General features: G+C 38.0%; 1 protein-coding gene across 3 annotated transcripts in view; it reads left to right on the top strand.

Annotated features, from left to right (window-relative positions):
• WASHC3 (WASH complex subunit 3) overlaps nucleotides 1-27,186 on the top strand; it is a 57,454-nt gene that overhangs the window by 22,798 nt on the left and 7,470 nt on the right. For all 3 annotated transcript variants that reach the window (XM_027107349.1, XM_027107348.1, XM_027107350.1), the window contains exon 6: nucleotides 14,225-14,289. In XM_027107349.1, the coding sequence (XP_026963150.1) occupies nucleotides 14,225-14,289 (65 nt within the window). The remainder of the gene's footprint in view (nucleotides 1-14,224; nucleotides 14,290-27,186) is intronic.

Genomic DNA, 27,186 nt, shown 5'->3' with positions numbered 1-27,186 from the left:
CATTTATGATCCATTAATTGATCTCCAAATTTGGATCTCATTATTAATGAATGTTCCTGGAACACCTGCTGGCATTTACTGGTTTTTTTTTTTTTTTTTTCCTTTTAAAGCAAGTTTTACAGAAGATTTTTCAGTGAGTAATAATGTTGTGTTCCAAATATGGCAGGTAATTGATTCTGATTTAATGTTTGTTGTCATAATAGTGCAGCACAAGTCTTTACTAAATTATATATTGCATTTATAACTTAACTGGAATTGTGTGCATAGATCACTTTTCCAACAATTCTCCCCTTTTTACTGGCAGAGCTTGGTGAATCCTTTGCCAGTAATAAATTGTGCATTGGGAAAATTCGACTTCCACATTAAGAAGCTAATGACTTGTATTTTTTGAAACCATATTTGCCAAAATAGTCTCTTTGGACACTTAGTTTTTTTTAAAAGTTCTATTTTCTTTGGCTGGCTTAAAATGTGAATTGAATAATCTTGGTTCTGGTGGTTCTGATGCATCTGTTGCCAGCAATGGATGTTGGCCTGGGGAAATGTGAGTTCCATTACCTAAGGAAAGAATCTTCAACTGATTATTAAAGATGTTCATCAAGAAATTATATACCTTGGACCTGGGGAAACTAATCAAGTATGAAGTAGAGTACTCTTTAGATAAGGTATAGTTTTTTAAGAGTAATTAAAGGCTTTAAAACCTTGTTTGGGACATGACCCACAGGTGACTTCCCATGGAGTTCCAGGGTAGGTTCCTCATCAGTGATTGGCAGTATAGTCAAAAGGAGGAGCTACTGGTTCATATATAGTCAGAGCTATGGAAAACACTGGTGCAGATTTAGTTTAACAATTATATGCTATTTTTAATTTTTATTTTTAATTCTGTAGGTATTTTAATATGTGTTTTGTTTATAATAGCTAAAGTTTACTAACCAGTATCAAGGTCAGTATTTTTTGATTACATAAAGGTTTGGGGGCAGACAATTTCCTCTGGTATTTTAGCATCACACTGTTCATTGAAGGTAAAAGGTAGCATGTACAATGATTGATTTCCCACACATACGAATGTAGATAAAGAAAAGATACAGGCGAACATATGTCTACTTAATTAGTTGTGTAATTTAGCCAGCTTTGAAAATTGAAAAGGGAAAATACTTTATCCTTCTCACTTTCATTTCCATTTGACTATAAAAGAGAGAAGCAAAGCTTAGCAGAATGGTAAACTGCATGAGTAGTAACTTTGAGTTGGCATAAGTGGAGCTCAAGTGACCACAGTTATCCTGCTTCCTCTACATTCTATCTTGCATCAAATGCAAGAAGGATTGGATAGAGATTTTCTGCCCTAAGGCAGAAAACAGTGACAGTTAGCTGCCAATTGAGAGCCCCTGAGGTAACAGCCTATGCTTTGCCATAGCCTGAGTATCTGGAAAACCTAGAAACGGGTACTTTTTGTTGTATCTTCGGCAAAAAACAAACAAAAAAAAACAAAACAAATCTACCCAAGTTACTTATTCTCTGCTAAAGTCAGTGAACTAACCTCTAAGGAAACCATGTGTAAAGAATTATTATGCCAGTTTTCCAGATTATGATTTTTCAGTATTATGGCTTCCTTTTGAATCCTTCCCAAGTTCCCTTGAAATTGAAAGTTAGGGAGGCCAGAACCAGTCATACCATGTACACATTTAAGGTTAAGAAGTATTGCTTTATGACGTACTTACCCTTTTGTTTATTCCTTATTTTATTTTTCTCATATATTTTTGTTAGAGAACAGTAAACAATAATATTGCTAAATTCAGGTTTTAAATTTCTTGCTTTCCTGGTGTATTTGTTTTCCTGATTTCTTGTTTTCCTTAGAACACTGAAGGGAAAACACGTAGTGGGCAGACCCTACAAAGTTAGATGGTTGTCAGTATCCATTTGGTAATATTATATGCACCTGCCTTGATGCTTATGTATTCCTCACATTTTCTTCACTAATACCACTTTTGCCATAATCATACAGCTCAGAATATTTTAATGCTTGCATATTTTCCATTATAGCTATCCTTGTGTGGCATTCAATTGCCATGAAAGTAATTTTTTTTGTTTCTTTGCACCTCTTTTATTTTTTTGGCTGCGTCGGGTCTTTGTTGCGGTGCATGGGCTCTTTGTTGCAGCGTGCAGGCTTCCCTCTAGTTGTGGTGCATGGGCTGTAGAGCACACGGGCTCAGTAGTTGTGGCATACGGGCCGCATGTGGCATGTGGGATCTTGGTTACCCGACCAGGGATCAAACCTGCGTCCCCTGCACTGGAAAGCAGATTCTTAACCACTGGACCGTAAGGGAAGTCCCGCCATGCAAGTATTGATTTGAATAATTTGTTTATAGGAACTAGTTGTTTAACCATAACTGTTTTTATTTATGGTGCTTATTACCTCTGGAAAATATATACATATTTTGAACTGTGAACTTCAGGAGGGTTTAGAATTCTCAGTCATATTTGATGAATGGTCATACATCAACAAGCCAGTGTACACAGATGCCAGTCTCTCTTAGAGTTGTAGGGGGATATTTGGTTGCTGTATGAATTCTTTGATATCTAGTAATCTATCAGATCATTTAAATTAATTTAAATAAAACAAAATTTAAAGGAGGAGTAAGTGCAACATAAGAGAATTCAGGCACAAAATAATCTTTTAAAAATAATTCATAAGGTAATAAATTTAGGTTTCTAAATTTGTCAAATCAGTTTTTCTTAAAACTGTGTATGAAGAGATTATATTTCTTTAGGAATTTATTCTCCATATCATATTTTTGAATCATCAGTATCATATATAAAGTAATTTAGATAATGTGTGGGACAGTTTAACTGAAACAGTCCTTTCAAGCTGAAACATTTAATTATTTATTTCAGTTTATTTATTTTGCTAAGTGCCAAAAAAATTTACTTCATCTGCCTTAAATTCATTATAACATCATAACTCTATGCACTTCTCCCCACAAAAGAAAGAAAAAGGAGTAGAAGTAAGCAATCAAATACAGGGGAGAGAACTTTTAGAGGGCAAGCTTAAGGTAGTTTTGAATTTAATAGGAATTTCATTTAACTGATCATAAAATGGGAACCAATAAAGACCAGGGGATTTAGCAGAAAAATATTTTTATCTTTTGACTTCATATCTTTCATTCCAACTAATTTAAACAACTCCTTAACTCTTATGATAGAAGTTGTGACAAAAGGAACAGTACATCACTATTAAAGTTCATAAGGAAGCTTTTGAAGATTGCTAACAATGACAGTTTTTATACTTGCTGAAACGTGCGGTATAGTTCTTTTACTTTGAAACCGACTATAAAATTTTAGTTACCCAACTTTGATTTTTCAGTGCCCTTCTATTTTTTTTTCCTACTGACCACCTTTGCCAGAAATAAGGGCCCTCACATAAAAGTTTTACAGATTGGTGAGGAGGAATAATAGTAATGTAAATTAAGTAGTTACTTCATTAGATTTACTCTTTTTAGAAATATTGTGATTCTCACCTTAACTATATATTAGTCTGTCTAAGATTGTGTAAATTAATGGGAGAAAAAGTAAAGACCAGAGAAGCAAATGAGCTATAGTAAGGAAGTGGGCTCACCTCAGGTGGGAGAGAAGTGTCTTAGAGGTTTTAAAGACCATCAACTTGAGGAAGACATTTTAGCACCATATTCTGACAAGGATCTCAGTGAAAGCATTCGTAATGGGGTGGAGGCCTGGTACAGAAGATAATTTGTTTTGAATGGATCTCAACATCATTTGTAAGTTAATCTTTTGGTATTATTTTACAGTTTGGAGAAAATGCTAATATGTTAACTGTATGTTTTAAAAAAAGTACATTTCAAAATATTGAATTTTATTGGGAGAAAATGAATGAAAATTATCTATTCCTCTACCAGAGGATATCTACATCTTTTGTATTTATCTTAATACTGCAATTTAAAAAAAAATCTCCAGACGTAAATATATCTTACCAAAGTTTTTTATAATGTACGGCAGCATCCTAACTTTTCTTTTCTTGTTCTTTTCCTAGCCCAAGTTCACAAATGACTTTTATTCAGTTTATTGGTTAGACCATGTGCTGATGACCCATTGATTCATTGCCCTTCATTGTGGTTCTGAACCCACATGTAATGCCCAGTCTTGGTCATCTCTCTTTGAGTAGGTCCCTGTGGATCCCTAAGAGCATTTAATGAAAGACTCATAACACACCAGTTCAAACACATTACCACTGTCAGAAGACTACTTCAAAAGTGAATATTCTGTGGTTTTGATCAGTAGAATCATCCTTATAGTTAAATACTAAGAATTCTATTATGTATAGCTTTTATTACCATATTTGCAGATATTTCATTAAGTCCTCTTTAATAGACACATATAATAATAATGTTTTCAAAAACTGAACAAGATTCCATCTGAATTTATTACATTGATACTTTTAATTTAAGTAGCAAATTCCAAAATGATTTGCTATAGAAATTCTTTTAAAGTTTTTATTCCTGGAAAGTAAAAGTATAATTAAATTTAGAAAATTCTGTTAATACATATTTCAGAGAACAAATATCATTTGAGTGAAATGAGGGATAGCAAAGCTATAGTGTAACTGACATGTTTATAATGGAGTTCTAGCATTAATTAACCTATCATAGCAAGACTTTAAATTTTAGATATTATCTTTGCTTTATAATGAAGGGAGGAAAATGGGTCTTCCACAGCACCAAATTACTCTGAAATTAACAAATATTTGAGTAGCTACAAAGAAAACACCATGCACTTTTTTGATCATTACACCTAATATTTATCATGTTAAAGTAATATCCAGGGGAAAAATGACCACATGGGGAAATTGATACAGCTGTATTTTGAATTGTCTCATGACAATAGATCCCTCACTTTTTTTTTTTTTTTTTTGTGGTACGCGGGCCTCTCACTGTTGTGGCCTCTCCCGTTGCAGAGCACAGGCTCCGGACGCGCAGGCTCAGCGGCCATGGCTCACGGGCCCAGCCGCTCTGCGGCATGTGGGATCTTCCCGGACCGGGGCACGAACCCGTGTCCCCTGCATCGGCAGGCGGACTCTCAATCACTGCGCCACCAGGGAAGCCCGATCCCTCACTTTCTGAAATAATTTCTTTAAGGGTTTTTCTTGATAAGCATTTAGGTTAACTTTAGTTCCCATTTCTAAAAGGCACAGATGGAACTGCTAACATGTATTTATTTTATGAATAAAGTAATAGTAACTGCCTGGGCCCTGATCATCATGGCCAGTGTCATTTTTGTCCATTTTATCATGTGATTTGTTCTTACATCTTTAAAGATATCTGATGGGCAGTCAGTGAGAAATACTTTCTCACTGGGATACTAATCTCTTGAGATAATCATTGAAAAAGGAATAATTTACTATTAGCTCCATAGAAACCACTGTATATAGTGCTAGTCAAGATTTGTGAGCTTCTTTTTTGCCCACATATTTAGGTTCAAATTAATGACCTTGGTGGCAACAGTATCTGATATTGTAATATCAGAGTATAGCATTTTCTAAATCTGTACAAGTCATTAGAAATAAAGCTTCCCTTTTTTTTAGGTAGCCATCATCCACTTTACAGTGATTAAGAGGTTTATTTAAATTAATTTTGTATCCCTTCATGGAAAGCTTCCAGAAGGAGATAATTGAACATGTGATTGTTTTTGTTATGATTGTTCAGTAAACATTTATTATCTATTATATAGATTATTTCACCTGAAGATTTTATTCTAAATATAACACCTTACTAATATGATTCATAAAATGCAATATAGGTATTTTAAATATAGCACTGTTGAAAATCAGAAGGCAAAGAAATGGTTGAGTCCATTTCACTAAGTTAAAATTTAAACGAAGCCTGATTGGAGGACTGGCTGCTTTTTTCCAGCCCAGAACATCTTTTCAATTCCTACTTATTCTTTCTTCCTTCAAATAAAAAAAGTACTATCTACCTACCAACTCAATAGATCTTTTCTTTGTTGTTTACCTAAGTAGGGAAAAAGCTTCATATTTTCCATCTTTCATAACTGTATTGTGATTCAAGCTCATAAACTGAGAGGAAAAAACTTGAACATATAAGGAGTATTATTTTTTTTAACATCTTTATTGGAGTATAATTGCTTTACAATGGTGTGTTAGTTTCTGCTTTATAACAGAGTGAATCTGCTGTATGTGTACATATGTCCCCATATCCCCTCCCTCTTGTGCCTCCCTCCCACCCTCCCTATCCCACCCCTCTAGGTGGTCACAAAGCCCAGAGCTGATCTCCCTGTGCTATGTGACTGCTTCCCACTAGCTATCTATTTTACTTTGGTAGCATATATATGTCCATGCCACTCTCTCACTTCATCCCAGCTTACCCTTCCCCCTCCCCATGTCCTCAAGTCCATTCTCTACATCTGCGTCTTTATTCCTGTCCTGCCCCTAGGTTCTTCAGAACCTTTTTTTTTGATTTTAGATTCCATATATATGTGTTAGCATACGCTATTTGTTTTTCTCTTTCTGACTTACTTCACTCTGTATGACAGACTCTAGGTCCATCCACCTCACTACAAACAATTCAATTTCGTTTCTTTTTTTTTTAATAAATTTATTTTTTTTATTTTTATTTTTGGCTATGTTGGGTCTTCATTGCTGTGCACGGGCTTTCTCTAGTTGCCGCGAGCAGGGGCTGCTCTTCATTGTGGTGCGCGTGCTTCTCATCGCGGTGGCTTCTCTTGTTGCGGAGCATGGGCTCTAGGTGCGTGGGCTTCAGTAGTTGTGGCACGCAGGCTCAGTAGTTGTGGCTCACAGGCGCTAGAGCTCAGGCTCAGTAGTTGTGGCACACGGGCTTAATTGCTCCGTGGCATGTGGGATCTTCCTGGACCAGGGCTCGAGCCCGTGTCCCCTGCATTGTCAGGCGGATTGTTAACCACTGCGCCACCAGGGAATCCCTTGTTTCTTTTTATGGCTGAGTAATATTCCATTGTATATATGTGCCACATCTTTTTTTTTTTTTAACGTCTTTATTGGAGTATAATTGCTTTACCATGGCGTGTTAGTTTCTGCTGTATAACAAAGTGAATCAGCTATACATATACATATGTCCCCATATCTCTTCCCTCTTGCATCTCCCTCCCTCCCACCCTCCCTATCCCACCCCTCTAGGTGGTCTCAAAGCACGGAGCTGATCTCCCTGTGCTATGCAGCTGCTTCCCACTAGCTATCGGTTTTACATTTGGTAATGTATATGTATCCATGCCACTCTCTCACTTTGTCCCAGCTTACCCTTCCCCCTCCTCGTGTCCTCAAGTCCATTCTCTAGTAGGTCTGCATCTTTATTCCCATCCTGCCCCTAGGTTCTTCAGAGCCATTATTTTTTTTTTAGATTCCATACATATGTGTTAAGATACGGTATTTGTTTTTCTCTTTCTGACTTACTTCACTCTGTATGAGACCCTAGGTCCATCCACCTCACTGCAAGTAACTCAACTTTGTTTCCTTTTATGGCTGAGTAATATTCCATTGTATATATGTGCCACATCTTCTTTATCCATTCATCTGTCAATGGACACTTAGGTTGCTTCCATGTCCTGGCTATTGTAGGTAGAGCTGCAGTGAACATTGTGGTACATGACTCTTTTTGAATTATGGTTTTCTCAGGGTATATGCCCAGTAGTGGGATTGCTGGGTTGTATGGTAGTTCTATATTTAGTTTTTTAAGGAACCTCCGGAGTATTATTATTTTTAAAAAGGGAAGTCATTTCTATTAGATTGAGTAAGAGGGTTTTTTTCCCCTTCTAATCTAAAACTTTAGGAGAATTTCAACATGATTTATAAAGGAATTTAGTATCTTGGCTTTCATTAACATAATAACAAATAAATGTAAATATTGGCAGTCCTGTAAGCCTCCAGCAGTTTTTGTGATATAAGAAAGTAGTGTTTAACTATTAGTGTTGCCATCGTAATTTCTTTAGTGTGGCTTCTTTACACACTTTCTCCAGTGACGCAAATACAGACATGATTTTTTGGAACATCAGACTTATGGCTGCCTTCTCTCTTCTTCATTACTTATGTTGGACAAACTGCCATTATCACTTGCCAAAAATAATCCCACAGTTCAGTAGACTTCAGTTTTGAGGTCTCTCATGTCCTCCTTAGACCACCAGTAGCTTTGTCTCTTGGAGATCAGAAATTGGACACTTCTTTTTGATGTTTAACAAACCAGACTCCGTTTCTTAACCTCTAAGGAAGAATATAGCAAAACAACAAATTTTCTAAGCAACATCTCTGGAAACATAGCAGCAAATCTCTTTGGAATGTGTCCTTTGGAACATAGGCCAAATTATTTTTGTATTGAGCTTTTAATCAGATTTGTATTAAGGTGATGATAATAGTAAAGTCTTTAATAGGGTAAGATATTATAGTTATATGTATTTTCCTTTATCTATATTCATATACAGAAATGACTAAAGACTCACCAAACTTTAGTAGTATCTGTATTCTTGTGATGTAACCAGCTTCAAGAAACTAAGGATAAAATATGGAGGTTACAGATTCAGGCTTCTCTTATTCTTATACTGTAACCAAATCCATGAAACTAATGATAAAATAGGAAGCTTATCAAATTTCACCAACTTCCCTGTTCCCCAGTTCTCCCTTCCCACCTACTGCCTCCCCCTCTCCAACCCCATACCACTTTCTCTGCTATATTTTAGGAAACTTTTTTCAATCCTCACTTCTCCTCCCTTCTGTTTTCTCGGCTTTATAACTTATTTATATAACCTTTCCAGTGATATCCTGTGGATTATGCTAAAGCATAATAAATAAATCACATAGTTGAGTTTGTCGAAAGACCTTATACCATCAAACCATAGTTTATAAAAACTGAGAGGTCTTTTTTTTAGTGACCTCTCCCGTTGCGGAGCACAGGCTCCGGATGCGCAGGCTCAGCGGCCATGGCTCACGGGCCCAGCCGCTCCGCGGCATGTGGGATCTTCCCGGACCAGGGCACGAACCCGTGTCCCCTGCATTGCCAGGTGGACTCTCAACCACTGCACCACCAGGAAAGCCCTGAGAGGTCTTTTTAAAGTATGACCTTAACTCTGCTCTTTTTCCCATTTCTCCCTAGCACTTCAGAGTTTTTTTAATGAAATGTTTCAAACTCCTAACTTTCCCTGTTATACTAAAGAGTTGAGTGACATTTAATTATCAAGTAAAAATTTCCAACCTTGTAGTTCAAGTAGTCAGCTTTCTTCTCTACTATTAAAATTAAATAATTTTTATTACAAAGTTATTATTAAGTACATTTTATTTCAAAATCTTTCAAGTCTTAGCTCCAGATAATATATTTTTAAAGTGGTGCAAATTGTGATCTTGTGCTTACTTTATTCCAAATGTAAGAGTCTGTTCATGCTGCATGCCCCAAAACAAGTAATTGCTTTTTTTCTATCTTTCATTTATCCTTACACCTCATAAGCTAACGAAAGATCCAAAGTTTTATCTTCTAGCTTCTCTGTCTTCTTAACCTACCATATTTCACTTTTCAGAATACATTAAAGATTGCCCCATGGAACAGTATTGCTTTCAGAAGTATGGTTTTCAAGAGAATTCTATGATGATGCATTTATTTTCATCCATCTAGTATTTAGGTTGCATTTAAAGTGTCTGTTGTTCGCAGACATAGAGAACGAACTTGAGGACACGGGGAGGGGGAAGGGTAAGCTGGAACAAAGTGAGAGAGTAGCATTGACATATAAACACTACCAAATGTAAAATATATAGCTAGTGGGAAGTAGCCGCATAGCACAGGGAGGGTGGGAGGCAGAAGCAAGAGGGAGGGGATATGGGGATATATGTATACATATAGCTGATTTACTTTCTTATACAGCAGGAAACTAACACACCATTGTAAAGCAATTATACTCCAATAAAGATGTTAAAAATATAAAGTGTCTTATTATCGGAGTCTTAACATTATATTTTACCAATTTATAATATAAAACATAACAGTTATGAAAATGAATGCATAGATGGGCCTGTAAATGACAGCCTTGCCTCTTTCAGGAGAGAGTCTTCCGGGTAACCCGTGAATTTGAAAAACAAAAAAGCCTTTGCTGTCCCAACCTCCTGTAACCTAGCAAGCTGTAGAGAACTTTGACTTTTTCTCCTCCATAGCCAAAATCAGAGATTATGGTTGTAGAAGGCATCTTATGACTCTTTCTACAACAGTCTTTCTGGGGCTTTTTTTTTTGTGAGGATTAAATTTTTAATACATTTTCTGATTTTTAAAATGAGGATTATAGTTAATAATCTGAACTTAATTTGGCAAGATCTGTAACATTTCTATGAGAGATACATGGTCATTAATTTTGAAAGCTCTGCATATTGAATTTATAATCCATTTGACTCATATTTTTTACATATACTTGCCTGTATATCAACACAGATTTATTGGATGAAATGTAAGATAAAATCAGCATTTTGGAGGGAAATAGCTGGACAAGTATATATTTGTTCTTTAAAATATTTTTGAAACAAGTTTATGTACGGATAGATTATTTGAAAATTTATATGTATGTTTCTGAGCCTTTGTGGGTTTTTTGTTTTTGTTTTTGTTTTTGTTTTTGTTTTGCGGTACGCGGGCCTCTCACTCTTGTGGCCTCTCCCGTTGTGGAGCACAGGCTCCGGATACACAGGCTCAGCGGCCATGGCTCACGGGCCCAGCCGCTCCGCGGCATGTGGGATCTTCCCAGACTGGGGCACGAACCCGTGTCCCCTGCATCGGCAGGCGGACTCTCAACCACTGCGCCACCAGGGAAGCCCTGTGGGTTTTATTTTAAATAAGCTCATATCCCCTCTTCAAGACTCACCTCAGCAAATTCTTTGCTGGTCCTCAGCTCAGTCTGCCTTTCCTTGGGTCTAACCTTGCCCATTATGCAGGTCTCTGTTATCAATTTTATGACTGTATTGTGATCATCTTTTTAACAGATCTATTAGACTGTACTCTCTGAGGGCAGGGGCTGATTATGTTGTTATTTTCTCAGCATAAAGCACTGTGCTGCCATTGTGGTGTTAAACATTGAGGTGTGGGATTGTGATATCAGAATTCTACTGCTAACCCCAGTAAATTTATTTCTAACCCTGTAAGATCCCTGAGACCAGAAAACAGACAATGGACAACTGCAGAAGAAAGCAAGGGAACCTTAGCTGGGTTAGTGCAGAAACTTCAGGGTAGGGCTCTGCGAAATTGGATGGGAGCATCAGAGCTCCTAAGGCCTCTTCTGTACCTTAGGTTCAAAACTGAATGTCACACCTGGCTAGTGACAAGGGAGGGCCAAAGAGAAGAGTATGCAACAGCGTAGAGAGGTGATTGAGCTTTTTCCCACGTGGACTCTGGCTCAGCTTACCCTTTCTGCACGTGGGATGAAAAGATATGAGGGAGAGGGTCCCAATCATGTATACAGCCTTTTAAAGCATGGTGACCCCACTTACTTCTGAAGGTGGTATAATCAAGGTCCTCAAATTTAACACATCTGATTAGTGTTTCCTCATCTTTGGGGCAAGAGGAGGAGTTGACAGAGAGACTTGATTGCATCTTCTCCCCTTAAAGCTTTATAAGTGAGCTTTCAATAAATGTTTATTTGTACATCAAATTAGTCCCCTTTTCAAGTAAATTTGTATTTATTTCTGACATATCCTCTTCTTACTGTTTTGATGTTCTTATCCTGAACTTTGAAATTCACATGTTCTCAATGTTTTTGTGACTTATACACTTCTAGGATTATCATTACATGGTGTTTGTATTGGTATAGAGAAGATGTGTAATATAATCCCAAGAGAGTTCTTGAATTCTATTTGACCTTTTTGCATAATGTGTCCAAGTGAAATTGGACCATTTACTTATGAAAAGAACATTGACATAGCTATACTTAAGAGTAGAAAGCTCTGAAATCTTTATTTGAAAAGACATTTATTCATATTGTTAAGTATTCATGACACCATCCCAGCCAAGGCCTTAATCATTTGACTTATCAATGTTTTCTTTCTTTTGGTGATATAAGAAGAGTGAGAATATGATATCTGGCTTCTATCCAGCAGAATTAGTAATAGATAAGCTCAAATGATTTAATCTGGGCTTATGTGGTACTAGATAGCACTAATTCCATTAAGTCAGTTAAAATGTATCTTATTAGATTATTCAAGTGCTATGCACATACTAATATAAAAGCAAAATAGAGCTATTTTAAATAATGAACCATCTAAAAGGAGGCTTTTTTTCCTGGCTTCTATTTTTTATTTTTTTCCAGTTTTATTGAGAAATAATTGACATACATCACTGAAAAGTTTAAGGTGTACAGCATGATGGTTTGATTCACGTATATTGTGAAATGATTACCACAGTAGGTTTAGTTAACATACATCACCTCATATAGATACAATAAAAAGAAAAGAAAAAAAAATTCACCTGTGATGAGAACTCTCAGGATCTACTCTGTTAACACTGCTGTATGATATAAGGAAAAGTTATCTATAGTCATCATGTTGTACATTACATCCCCAGTACTTACTTATTTTATAACTAAGTTTGTACCTTTTGACCATCTTCCTCCTGTTCCTCCTACCCCCACCCTCTGCCTCTGGCAATCACAAGTCTGATCTCTTTTTCTATGAGTTTGTTTTTTTTGTTTTGTTTTGGTTTTAGATTCCATATATAAGTGAGATCAAACAGTATTTGTCTTTCTCTGTCTGACTTATTTCACCTAGCATTATGCCTTCAAGATCCACCCATGTTGTCACAAACAGTAGGATTTTCCTGTTTTTTATGGCTGAATAATATTCCATTGTGTATATATACACTCTTTATCCTTCAGTGGACACCTAGGTTATTTCCATGTCTCGGCTATTGTAAATAGTGCTGCTATGAATATGGGAATGCAGACATCTTTTCAAGTTGGTGTTTCTGGGTTTTTTGGATATACTCCCAGAACTGGAATTGCTGAATCATATGGTAGTTCTATTTTTAATTTTTTGAGAAAACTTCATACTATTTTCCACAGTGGCTGTACCAATTTACAATCTCACAAACAATGCGCAGGGTTTTCTTTTCTCCACATCCATGCCAGTGTTTGTTATCTCTTGTCTTTTGATCATGGCCATTCTAACAGGCATGAGGTGATATCTCATTGTGATTTTAATTCACGTTTCCCTAGTGACTAGTGATGTTGAGCATCTTTTCATGTATCTCTTGGCCATTCATATATCGTCTTCGGAAAAATGTCTATTCAGGTTCTTTGCCCATTTTTTAATTGAATTATTTGGTTTTTTGCTCGAGTTGTATGAGTTCTTTATATATTTTGGATATTAACCTCTTACCAGATATATGGTTTGCAAATATTTTTTCCCATTTCGTAGGTTGTCTTCCCACTTTTTTTTTAATAAATTTTATTTATTTTTATTTTAATAAATTTTATTTATTTTAGTTTTGGCTGCATTGGGTCTTTGTTGCTGTGCACGGGCTTTCTCTAGTTGTGGCGAGTGGGGGCTACTCTTCGTTGCTGTGCGTGGGCTTCTGATCGCGGTGGCTTCTCTTGTTGCAGAGCACAGGCTCTAGGTGCACAGGCTCAGGAGTTGTGGTGCATGGGCTTAGTTGCTCCACGGCATGTGGGATCTTCCATACCAGGGCTCGAACCCATGTCACCTGCAAATTTCTGTTTTCTTAACCACTGCACCACCAGGGAAGCCCAGTTTTCCCACTCTCTTGATGGTTTCTTTTACTGTGTAGCTTTGTAGCTACATGTAGCTTGATGTAGTCTCACTTGTTTATTTTTTACTTTGTCTCTTATGCTTTAGGTATGATTTCCATAATATCATTACTAGACCCATGTCAAGGAGCTTTCTTTCTATGTTTTCTTCTAGGAGTTTCATAGTTTCAGGTCTTACATTTAAGTCTTTAATCCATTTCAAGTTAATTTTTATGAGTGGTACAAGATATAGGGGTCAAGTTTTATTCTTTTATGTGTGAATATCCAATTTTCCCAGCACCATTTATTGAAGAGACTGTTTTCTCCATTGAGTTTTCTTGGCTCCCTTGTCAAATATTTGTTGCTTGGGTTTATTTCTGGGCTTTTGATTCTGTTCCGTTGGTTTATTTGTCTGTTTTTATGAAGGAGGTATATTTAATAATTGAATTATTATCTTGTGTTCTTTGCTTAGGGTGTTCCAGTCATGGCAATAAGAAACAAAATGATATCAGAAGGACTAGACCCAGATCTTCTTGAGTAAGTAATTCTTCTAATATAATGATATTACTGCCAAGATGATGAGTTTATCAGTGATAATAAAAATATTTCAAGCTCTATATGTTTTTCCTATACAGTGTTTTATGGTTGAGGAGACCACCTTCATAAACAGTGTCTCTGCTATGTTTAAAAAGTGAAAAATCTATGCTATGCTACTAAAACTAGCCTTAAGACATTTTAGGAGTAGTTTCAATAGATTGATGATGAATCTGTATATGCAAAAGGGATAGAATTTGATGACAGTTTTGTTGCACAGCAGTAGTGTCTTCAAGAAGCAGTGCTCTTTTTCTTCCCATGCTTTTTTCCTCCCTCCCTCCCTCCTTCCCTCCATCTCTCTCTGTCTCTCTCTCTCTCTCTTGAATTATCTATAGTTTTTTATTTAAGACCTTAGTGTATAGGAAATTTACTCTACATGATCTAGGTTGAGCCAGATGGGGAAATAAATAGAGTAACTCTAAGTCCACAGTAATGGTTATTAGAAACTAGATATTGTTTTGTGTGAGTTTTATAAAAAAAATTGTGAGAAATGCTGAAAATTTGTGGCTCAGAAATTTGACAGTAATTTACTCCATCCAGACAAACCTGGCTACATAGCTCATCCTGAGTAAAATATATCGTAATGGATTCTTCAGAACTAGTCTCCTTTGCAAGTATCCAGACACTTGTAAAGAGTCTTTCCAGTCTGGGATTTTAGCTCGCCCCAGTGTATTTAGCTATGGTAGCCATGCAGGCATTCATACTGTACTAGCAGTATACTTCGGAATTTTTCTTGGCTCTCAGCCCTTCAAGAAAATGTATGCAGTTTTCCCCTCATATATACAATCTTTTCCTCATATTTTATCTTTCAAAATATGAAATTTAAGAATTTTTTAGAAGTCTGCAAGACCAGATTTCCCACATGTATCTCCATTTAGTATGTATTTCAGTAGCAAACAGTTCAAGTACAATGGTATAATTGGTAATTTGAACTAAAGCATCTCCAGGATATTTGGCATTTGCTCTGGAAATTGTTTCTGACACACTTTAAAAGCAGATGGATTGTGACATATACTTTAATGTGAATTGAACATATGGGTCTAATCCATTTTGGTACTTATTGGAATATCTTTAACATTGACTGTGACCTCTTTTTTGCTTCTGGAAATACACAGTAGACCTTCTATACTAACAGAGAGCTAAAATGACCTTTAAAATCATGATTTTTCTCTTTAGAGAAAATGTAATAAATGGAAAACTAACAGCCCTATAAGCTATAGGGCCTATAAGCAGCCCTATAAGTGCTATAATCCAGTCCCTTTACCCCCTACTGGCTTCACTTCATCCTCTGCCCAGCCTAAACCTACTTCATTATCCTTTACTTCAACCATCTACCCACACTAGCAACTTGAAAGTCACCCTTGATTCAGCCCTTCTCTCTACCCCTTAACATGTCAGTCACTGTGATTTTCTCTTTTTTAATCTCTCACATCTGATCACATGCCTCCATACCATTGCTGTTTAGTTCAAGCCCTCATCGTTTTTCACCTGAATTATTATAATAACTCCTGGTTGGTTTTCCTATTCTCTTTCAACCTGTCACTAAAAACTTAGTGGATCTCTTCATATAGTTCATCTGTTCATACATACAAATCTTTCTGTGATTCTCCACTGCCTTTAACATATAGCCTAACATCTTAGAATTGCAAATAAATGCTTTTATCATCAAGACTCAAGCTTCATTTCTTGCCATTCATCCATACTTCCCTATCTCCTGCAGCTGTAGCAAACTACTGGCATTTCTCTGAATGTATCATTATCCTGGTGTCTTTGAATGTTTGTATTCCTCCCCATGGCACTTCCTTCCCCCATCTTAAATGGCCAGGCTGACTTCATATTCTTAAAGAGTCCATTTAGGTATCGCCATCTTAAGAAGTCCATGGATGGGACTTCCTGGCGATCCAGTGGTTAAGAATCCGACTTCCAATGCAGGGGATGGGGGTTCGATCCCTGGTCAGGGAACTAAGATCCCACATGCTGTGGGGCAGCTAAGCCCACATGCCACAACTACTGAGCCCAAGCACCACAACTAGAGAGCCTTGTGCCACAACTACAGAGCCCACGTGCTCTGGAGCCTGCCACAACTACTGAGCCCATGCACCTCAACTGCTGAGCCTGCGCGCTCTGGAGCTTGCACGCCACAACTAGAGAGAAGCCTGCATGCTGCAACGAAAGATCCTGCGTGCCACAACTAAGACCCAACACAGCCAAAAATAAATAAATAAATATTAAAAAAGAAAAAAAGTCCATGGATGACAACCAAGGGGAGAACCCCCAGGACTCCCAATACTTCCTTGATGTATCTCACTTAGCAAGTTTGAGGGCATGTCATTGTCTGTAAACGTTGAGAAACATTCAGTTGCAAAGTGGTGCCAAGTTTTAGGGTAGAATTCCAGTAACAGTTAACATTGTCTTAACAGAAAAGCTCAGCCTCAACCACAGCCTGGAGCCTGAATTCTGACCCATTACCTCACAAGTACATGCCATTGGTCACAAGGGGCGCTGGTTGGAATAGGGTGACTCACTATAACCTATCACCACTACCACTAGAAAACCAGCTCCCACTACATTTAGCTAGATATAAGTGAAATCAATCACCTTGTTAAGGAGGAATTCTGGCACTTTGGGAATCATGTTCACATAAAAGTTAAGGAGCCTCGCTTTGAGGGGAAAGTCTGAGATGATAAAGGAGAAGAAAATGTGCCATCCAAGGAAAGAGTGTACTTTTATTTAGAATCTTATGTACATATTTAGCTCAGCCAAGAGCTTTCAGTAAAGACTGTTCTTTTGTCTTTTAAGTATAAACATACACTTCTTCTGTTAGCTTTAGGTAGTAAGACAGATTCATATTACTGTAAGAAGAAATAGTCTAGATCTGTTTGCACTGAGCAAAGAGCAAAACTGAGGTTAATATAGAAATAAATACTGATCAGAAAATACATTGTTATTCAGTTGGCTTGCGTATATAACAGTTTGGAAGCTGACAGTACATAATTTTGCTATGTTGTTTTTGTTTATTTTTTAACATCTTTATTGGAGTATAATTGCTTTACAATGTTGTGTTAGTTTCTGCTTTATAACAAAGTGAATCAGCTATATGTATATATATATCCCCATATTCCCTCCCTCTTGTGTCTCCCTCCCACCCTCTCTATCCCACCCCTCTAGGTGGTCACAAAGCACCAAGCTGATCTCCCTGTGCTATGCAGCTGCTTCCCACTAGCTATCTATTTTACATTTGGTAGTGTATATGTGTCCATGCCACTCTCTCACTTCGTCCCAGCTTACCATTCCCCCTCCCCGTGTCCTCAAGTCCATTCTCTACATCTGCGTCTTGATTCCTGAGGTGGATGGACCTAGAGTCTGTCATACAGAGTGAAGTAAGTCAGAAAGAGAAAAACAAATAGCATATGCTAACACATATATATGGGATTGAAAAAAAAATGGTTCTGATGAACCTAGGGAGAGTACGTAATTTTGAACCAAAACAGTTTACATGATAAGGGAGAAGAAACCCTGGCTATTTTCCTTCAAAAATGACTATCACTGAAATTTAGAAAGTCTATAAACCTGAAGAAAATCCCTGATAATTACCAAATAAATAGTATTTGTTTGCTACTTCTGATTATTTAATATTCTTACAAATCCAAGTTTTTGAAAATAACAGTAGTGCTTATATAACCAAGAATTAGTTCTTTTTAGCTTGTAAAAATTAGTAAAAAAAAAATGCTGTAAAATCAAAAGATATGTGAAAGAGTCTCTTTTTCACCATCATACTCAAAAGAGTTTAAGGGGAAAGAAAATGGAAAATTTTAAGTTTTATCTGTTTTAGAAATATAGAACAGGTAAATCATGCCTTATAAATATTTTCAATCAATGCCTAGATTTTTCTTACCAGAAAAAAAAAATGTTTCTTCTTATCCTGTTCTATGCTTACATTTATGTCCCATAACTAAGGTTACTATTATTACCTAGTAATTACTACTTTTATTACTCCAACATAGACTAGCCTCTGGACCTGTCCATCAAGAGACGAAATTCATGATGGTTAAGGCTCAGGCTAAGGCAGACTTTAGAAATAGTCTACTTGCTGGGGTCCAGATTCTGCCCTGCCACTTTCTAGCTATATGATCCTGCACTAATTACCTAATCAATCTATTCATCAGTTTCCTCATCAGTAAATGGGAAATAGAAGAGTTCACCCTTTATAGAGTTGTTCAGACTGAGTAAGAGAATGATGTAAGCACTTAGCACAGCTCTGGACAAACAGTAAATGTTAGTTGTGATTTATGAATGTTTTAACGGAGAAATCTGTAGCAAGTTCTAAACAATTGTATTTACCAGGCTTTTGGATCCCAACTTGTTTAGAGTCCTGTCGTTGCCTGTGTACCACTGTGTTCTCCACAAAGACGTATTTAACGTACACAGAGTAATTATCCTTTTGAGTTATACTCTCTGTTTTCCGAAACTGAAAAATCTATATTTTAAACTTTGTAGTAAAGAACAGACTTCTGGGGCTTCCCTGGTGGAGCAGTGGTTAAGATTCCTCCTGCCAATGCAGGGGACACGGGTTCGAGCCCTGGTCCAGGAAGATCCCACATGCCGCGGAGCCACCAAGCCCATGCACCACAACTACTAAGGCTGCACTCTAGAGCCCGCGAGCCACAACTACGGACCCCGTGTGCCACAACTACTGAAGCCTGTGCACCTAGAGCCCGTGCTCTGCAGCAAGAGAAGCCACCACAATGAGAATCCCACGCACTGCAACAGAGTAGCCCCCGCTCACCGCAACTAGAGAAAGCCTGCACGCAGCAACAAAGACCCAACACAGCCAAAAATAAATAAATTAAATAAATATAAAAAACAAAAAAATAGAAATAAAGAACAAACTTCTGAAATTGAAATTTAACTGGTCACACTCTTAATAGTAGGAGGGTGCAGTTTGTAGCATACTGATATGGCTAAAGAAAGCAAGTTACTTTGCAGGCTTTAAACAGAACCAGCTCAGCTGGCATTTGTCCTGGACTTATCTATTCAAAGTACATTTATACCTTCCTCCCAGCCTGTGGAATGACCATGACTATGGTTGCCAGAAATAGAAGTAACCACCTCAGCCTACTTGTCACTGAGACGAGAGGAGATTCATTAGTGTTAACCAAACAGATACTGGAAAGCAAGAAAACTTTATTTAATTATATTTAAGGCATATCCAGCAGATTTTCCTGCCCTCTAATGGAATACCTTATCTGCCAATGATCTTCGTCTGTCTCCTGCTACAGAACAATATAATGGATTAAAGGTTGGGTTTTGGCTGGTTACGGATAGAATTGATCTCAATTCCCCGACTGAACAATTCCAGAAATAGGGTTTTTTTGTTTTTTTTGTCTTTAATATTTATTTTATTTATTTATTTGGCTGTACCGGGTCTTAGTTGTGGCATGGGGTATCTTCTTTGCAGCGTGCAGGATCTTTAGCTGTGGCATGGAGGATCTTTATTTGCAGCATGCGGGATGTTTTAGTTGCAACATACGGGATCTAGTTCCCTGACCTGGGATTCAACCTGGGCCCCCTGCATTGGGAGCGTGGAGTCTTAACCACTGGACCACCAGGGAAGTCCCCCAAAATAGGTTTTTTTACTCGTTCCATTTTTTTAGTTTTTGCTGAGCTGGGATTCCATTCAGGGTAATTACCTTGACCACTGGCTGGCAGACTGACTAGAAAGTATAGGACAGAAAAAAAACAATGTCAGAAAATTGTGATTAGTCCACTGTTAGAGACCTTGATCACAAGAGTAAGAAATAATAAAAATATCAAAGAGGTGGTGTTAAAAAGCAGTTATGGGTCTTCCCTGGTGGCTCAGTGGTTAAGAACCTGCCTGCCAATGCAGGGGACACGGGTTCGAGCCCTGGTCTGGGAAGATCCCACATGCCACGGAGCAACTAAGCCCATGCACCACAACTACTGAGCCTGTGCTCTAGAGCCCACGAGCCACAACTACTGAGCCCGCGTGCCACAACTACTGAAGCCCACACGCCTAGAGCCCGTGCTCCGCAACGAGAAGCCATCGCAATGAGAAGCCCGTGCACCACAACGAAGAGTAGCCCCTGCTTGCTGTAACTAGAGAAAAAGCCTGTGCGCAGCAACAAAAGACCCAACGCAGACAAAACTAAAATAAATAAATATATTTTTAAAAAGCAGTTGTGATCTTCCAGTGTCTAGCAAGCAAGAGATAGAGAGTTGTTGGAAGTAAAGAACCCCAAGGTAAACAGCAGAAACCCATCTTACCTAGGATGGCTGGCTTTCTTTTTCTTTATGCTATTAGACATTACATTGTTTCTCTGGCTCTGGGAATCTGCCACAGATTCCCACAAAGGGCGGGACATACCTGTCTTGATGGGCATTCAGAAATGGAAAGACCAAAGTATGTGTAGTTTGAGTAAATGTAATGCTGAAGTAAGTCTTACTGGTTACTATGTAACATCAAAGTCAAAATTGTCTTTTTTTTTTTTTTTTAACTACCCCAAATGTCTTTATGTAGTCACTGCAATCTCAGTTCAGGAATTCAGTGTTTTGCTATTTCCTTAAGACCACTTATTGCCATTGCATAAAGCTCTGAGAACAACACTAATTGACAAGTATAATGTGACGTTAAAACTTTGTATGTGCTCTAGTTGATATTGAAAAGTGATTTGAATGATAACTATTGCACCCTCTCCCCACAATCCTCCTACTCAGCAGTAGTTTTACTAACAATGTTTTTGCCACTTAATCTGCTTTACATTCAACTGTTTTAAATTTAAAGAAAATTAAAAATATCTTTAAACTATTTACCTACATAAATAAATGTTTTTCCAAAGAATGTTTATGTTGTTTGGTGTCCTTAAAGTGGCTGTGGTTTTAAACACGAATATAAATATCTCTTTAATGAAAACAAATCAAACCAATGATATTTGTATTTTAAGACTCAGTTTATGTACAGGATCAGAAAAACTAACTCAAACTAGCTTAAGCAAAAAGGAAAGTTATTGACTCACAAACCTAAGAAGTCTAAGTAGGACAGAATCAGGGGCGCAGCGCCATCAGTACTGGCTGGCTGGTGTTCTCTCTCACCTGGCACCTCTGTCCACCTTTACTCCTTGGCATAATCATCCACTTCTCTCCTACTGCTGATGAGCTTCCTTTCCTCCTGGAAAACAAGGAACTAGCAAATAATATTTGCTTTATATTGTAAATAGCTATAATATTGCTAGTTTTTGCCAACTGAAAGGAAAGAGAGCCCCTTTTCCATAATCCAAGGCTCATTTCTGGGGACGCATTCTGATTGTCGTGCTTGGGTTATGAGCACTCCCTTGAATTGATCTCTTTCCAGGTAAAGAGATTCTTCTGACCTGCCAGGCCTGGATTATGTGACTGTAACAAAGAAAGAGTATAAGGAAGGGATGAGGGCAATAGGGATTGTGGTTGATAGTCTTATTTATTCCCATAAATGGGAGAAAGGTGACAAATAAAATGCACACAGCATCCGGTATGCTAAAAAGTACTGATTTGTATATGGTTAGTACGTCCTTCTTTCCTTTCCTTTCTAAATTTTGGCTCACTTTTAGTTCAGGTCAACCTAGTAACTTCTTTGAAAATACTTCTTTTTAAACAAATTAAACTTAGTAAAGAGTTTAAAGTTAAACTTTAAAAAATTTTGCTTTTACTAAGACTTTTATTGATAATCTGGATGCCACAAATTATATAAATATGCTTATTAAAATGTAGCTACCAAGCTAGTGTTTTCTATTGTAACTACTAAAGGTTGAGATTTTAGAAAAATATACATGATAAATCATGAATATACTTACGACTTTATATATTTTTCTGCATTTTGCTGATGTACTCTTTTTTAGTGATTCACTTATATGTTTAAACTATTGAGAGGATTATGCAGTCTTCATTTCAGATTTTAGTAATGAAGTGTAGCCAGTAGTTTAAAGTAGCAACCTTTTTAAACATATCTTTAAAACTTCTTTCTATGAAGAAATTTACAACAAACATTTCATATATATATATATATATATATATGGTCAAGCAAGAGCAATTCTGATCATAACATAAAAAGCCAAATTTCTGTTCCCCCTAAGAATATGAATATCCAGTCTGGAAATGATGTTGTGAGTTCTATTATTATATTAACATTTGTAAAGCTTTTTTTTTTTTTTAATGTATTTATTTATGGCCGTGTTGGGTCTTCATTTCTGTGCAAGGGCTTTCTCTAGTTGTGGCAAGCGGGGGTCACTCTTCATCGCGGTGCGCAGGCCTCTCACTATCGCGGCCTCTGTTTTTGCGGATCACAGGCTCCAGACGCGCAGGCTCAGTAATTGTGGCTCACGGGCCCAGCCGCTTCGCGGCATGTGGGATCTTCCCAGACCAGGGCTCGAACCCATGTCCCCTGCATTGGCAGGCGGACTCTCAACCACTGCGCCACCAGGGAAGCCCTGTAAAGCTTTTATAAGTTATAAAATGCTTTCATGTATTACCTCATTTGAGTCTCATGATTTTTGAAGTTTTTCTCTTTTATGTACAAAAGGAACTCTAGTGTGTAGCTTTTCTTTTGTTTTCATAGCAATTCCAATTCAAAATAGCTTTAAATTTCTTTTCTTTTCTTTATTTATTTTTGGCTGCTTTGGGTCTTCGTTGCTGTGCACGGGCTTTCTCTAGTTGCAGTGAGTGGGGGCTGCTCTTCGTTGTGGTGCATGGGCTTCTCATTGTGGTGGCTTCTCTTGTTGCAGAGCACGGACTCTAGGTGTGTGGGCTTCAGTAGTTGCGGTGCACAGGCTCAGTAGTTGCGGTGCACAGGCTCAGTAGTTGTGGCACACGGGCTTAGTTGCTCCGCAGCATGTGGGATCTTCCCGGACCAGGGGTCGAACCCGTGTTCCCTGCATTGGCAGACGGATTCTTAACCGCTGCATCACCAGGGAAGCCCTAAATTTATTTTAAAATGAATGAGGGCAAACAAAAGTATTGGTGAGAATATGAACCTTGTGCACTGTGGGTGGGAGTGTAAAATGATGTAACTGCTATGGAAAGCAGTATGGCAATTTCTCCAAAAATTAAGCATAGAATTACCATATGATCCAACAATTCCACTTCTGGTTATATACCCAAAAGAAGTGAAAACAGGGACTCAAACAGATACTTGTATACTTGTGTTCATAGCAGCATTTTTCACAATTGCCCAAAGGTGGAAACAACCCAGATGTCCATCCACAAGTGAATGGGTAAACAAAACGTAGTATGTGCATACAATGGAGTATTAGTCATCCTTAAACTGGAAGGAAATTCTGATACATGCTGCAACATGGATGAATCTTAAAGACATGATAAATGAAATAAGCCAGTCACAAAAAGACAAATATTACATGATTCCACTTATATGAGGTACTCAGACAAATTCATAGAGACAGAAAGTAATGAAGTGGTTGTCAGGGGCTGGAAGGAAAGAGAAATGAGGAGTTATCATTTAATTGGTACAGAGTTTCAGTTTTGCAAGATGAAAAGAATTCTGTAGGTGGATAGTGGTGATGATTGCACAACACTGTGAGTATACGCAACACTACTGAACTGTACACTTTAAAATGGTTAAGATGGTAAATTTTATGTTATGTCTGTCATACCACAATAAAAGAAAAAAATGAATGAGGACAGAGAATAACAAGTGTTGACAAGGATATGGAGAAATTTTAACCCTCATATTCTGCTGGTGGAAATGTAAAATGGTGCATCCACTGTGGTAAAAAGTTTGACTGTTCCTCCAAAAGTTATACATGGAGCTACCATATGACCCAGCAGTTCCACTCCTAGGTTTATACTTGAGTATTGAAAACATACATTCACACAAAAACTTGTACACAGGGCTTCCCTGGCGGCGCAGTGGTTGAGAGTCCGCCTGCCAATGCAGGAGACACGGATTCGTGCCCCGGTCCGGGAGGATCCCATATGCCATGGAGCGGCTGGGCCTGTGAGCCATGGCCGCTGAGCCTGCGCGTCCAGCACCTGTGCTCTGCAGTGGGAGAGGCCACAGCAGTGAGAGGCCCGCGTACCGCCAAAAAAAAAAAAAAACTTGTACACGGATGTTCCTAGCAGCATTATTCATAACATCCAAAAAGTAGAAATAACCTAAATGTTCATCAACTGATGAATGGATAAGCAAAATGTGGTATATCCATGCAATGGAATAATATTCAGCCATAAAAAGGAATGAAGTACTGATAAATGCTACAACATGGGTGAACCTTGAAAACATTATGCTAAGTGAAAGAAGCCAGACACAAAGGCTGAATATCCTTGATCCTATTTATATGAAATGTCCTGAATAGGCAAATCCATAGACACAGAAAAGTTGATTCATGGTTGTCAGAGGATGAGGGTAAAAGGAAATGGAGAGTGTCTGCTAATTGGTTTTGGGTTTCTTTTTGGAGTAATGAAAATGTTCTGGAATTAGATAGTGGTAATGTTTTCACAACCTTGTGAATATACTAAGAAACACTAATTTGTACAGTTTTAAATGGTGAATTTTATGGTATGTGAATTATACCTCAATTAAAAAATAAGTGACTACTTAAGTATCCATCAACAGATGAATGGTTAAAGAAGATGTGGTATATATGTCCAATGGAATACTACTAAGCCGTACAAAAGAATGAAATTTTGCCATTTAGATGGACTTGGAGGGTATTATGCTAAGTGAAATAAGTCAGGCAGAGAAAGACAAATACTGTATGATATCACTTATACCTGGAATCTAAAAAACACAACAAACTAGTGAGTATAACAATAAAGAAGCAAACACAGTTATAGAGAACAAACTAGTAGTTACCAGTGGAGAGAGAGAAGGGGGAGGGACAATATAGAGGTAGGGGATTGAAAGGTACAAACTATTACATATAACATAAATAAGCTACAAGGATATATTGTACAGCACAGGGTATATAGCCAATATTTTATAATAGCTATAAATGGAGTATAACCTTTAAAAATTGTGCATCACTCCATTGTACACCTGTAACTTACATAATACTGTACATAAACTATACTTCAAAAAAAACGAGGGCTTCCCTGGTGGCGCAGTGGTTGAGAGTCCGCCTGCCGATGCAGGGAACACGGGTTCGTGCCCCGGTCCGGGAAGATCCCACATGCCGCGGAGTGGCTGGGCCCGTGCGCCATGGCCACTGAGCCTGCGCGTCCAGAGCCTGTGCTCCGCAACGGGAGAGGCCACAACAGTGAGAGGCCCACGTACTGCAAAACAAACAAACAAACAAAAAAAACCGAAATGACTACTTAAGATTCCTAAACTTAGTTGTGTAATTTCAGTGAAAGCTTACATTTCATATAACTTTTCCCCACCCTCCACCTATTGCCCCTGCATGACCTAATCTCATCTACTCTTGTACCCCAGTTACTTTACACCCTAGCTACTGAAAAACTTACAGGTCCCAAATGTACTGTGCTGCACCATTCCCATTTTTTTCTTTACTCAGGATACTCTCATCCCCACTTACTCCCACATTTTCTGTTTCTGCCAAATTCACACTCATCCCACACCCCTTCACAAGTGTCTCCACCTCTCTGGAGTCTTCTGTGACCAACCCTAGTAGAGTGAATTACCTTTTCTTTTCAAACAAGTGTAGTTAGTACAACTATATTTTTGTGTGTCACACTGTGTAACAATAATGTGTTTGCATTTCTGTCTCCCCCACTAAATTACCAGCTTCCTCAGAGCAGTAAGTGCTTGTTATTCATCTCTGTACCTCCAGCACCTAACACAGTTCTTGGCAAGTAGTAGGTGCATGATAGATGAGAATAATAATAATAGATAACCTTTATTTAATATACTTACTATGTGCCACATATTACTAGTATACTTTACATTTAATAATTCATCTTAACCATCACAACAATCCCATCAGTGAGTTGGGTACACAGTGTGGTTAAATAGCTTCCCCAAAGTTGCTCAACAAGTACGTAGTAAGGCTAGGATTTAAACCCAAGCAATCTAGCTCCAGAGTCTGGGTTCTTAACCACTATGCTATATAGCATCACATATATTAAAAAATGGTTACACACAAAAATTAATTTTATAATTTCACTCCATTCTAGGCCTAAGCTGCTTTTATCATTTTCTTAAGTAGCATTTATGTTAGGGGAGTTATGTACATTGTTTTATTTGTTTGAGTTGCCATAGATACTAATATAATTTTGAAGTAGTATTCAAATAATTTCCTCTGGTAATGTTTTCCTTTTTAATAAAATGAAAACAGTAAGGAATCATGTATATAGCAAAGAGAAGTTTACTGGGGACTATGTGCCCAGTATTTATGCCCACTACTTTTAGAGTTCTTGCTTCTATGGAGAATGATGAAGACTGTGGTTCTGTGTTAGTATTTTAGGCAGATGGAACATCAGTCAAAACCTATAAATGCTGGGACTTCCCTGGTGGTCCAGTGGGTACAACTCTGTGCTCCCAATGCAGGGGGCCCAGGTTCAATCCCTGGTGGGGGAACTAGATCCCGCATGCATGCTGCAACTAAGAGCCCACATGCCGGGGCTTCCCTGGTGGCGCAGTGGTTAAGAATCTGCCTGCCAATGCAGGGAACATGGGTTCGAGCCCTGGTCCGGGAAGATCCCACATGCCGCGGAGCAGCTAAGCCCGTGCGCCACAACTACTGAGCCTGTGCTCTAGAGCCCGTGAACCACAACTACTGAAGCCTGCGCGCCTAGAGCTGGTGCTCCGTAACAAGAGAAGCACTGAGATAGGAAGCCTGCACACCGCAACGAAGAGTAACCCCCACTCGCCGC

This window comes from Aethalodelphis obliquidens, unplaced genomic scaffold (assembly GCF_003676395.1).
Source record: "Aethalodelphis obliquidens isolate GAN/ISIS:26980383/991018 unplaced genomic scaffold, ASM367639v1 scaffold8, whole genome shotgun sequence".
Classification (NCBI taxonomy): Eukaryota; Metazoa; Chordata; class Mammalia; order Artiodactyla; family Delphinidae; genus Aethalodelphis; species Aethalodelphis obliquidens.
Note: the sequence above shows the minus strand (reverse complement) of the source record. Positions and strands in the feature narration are given on the sequence as shown.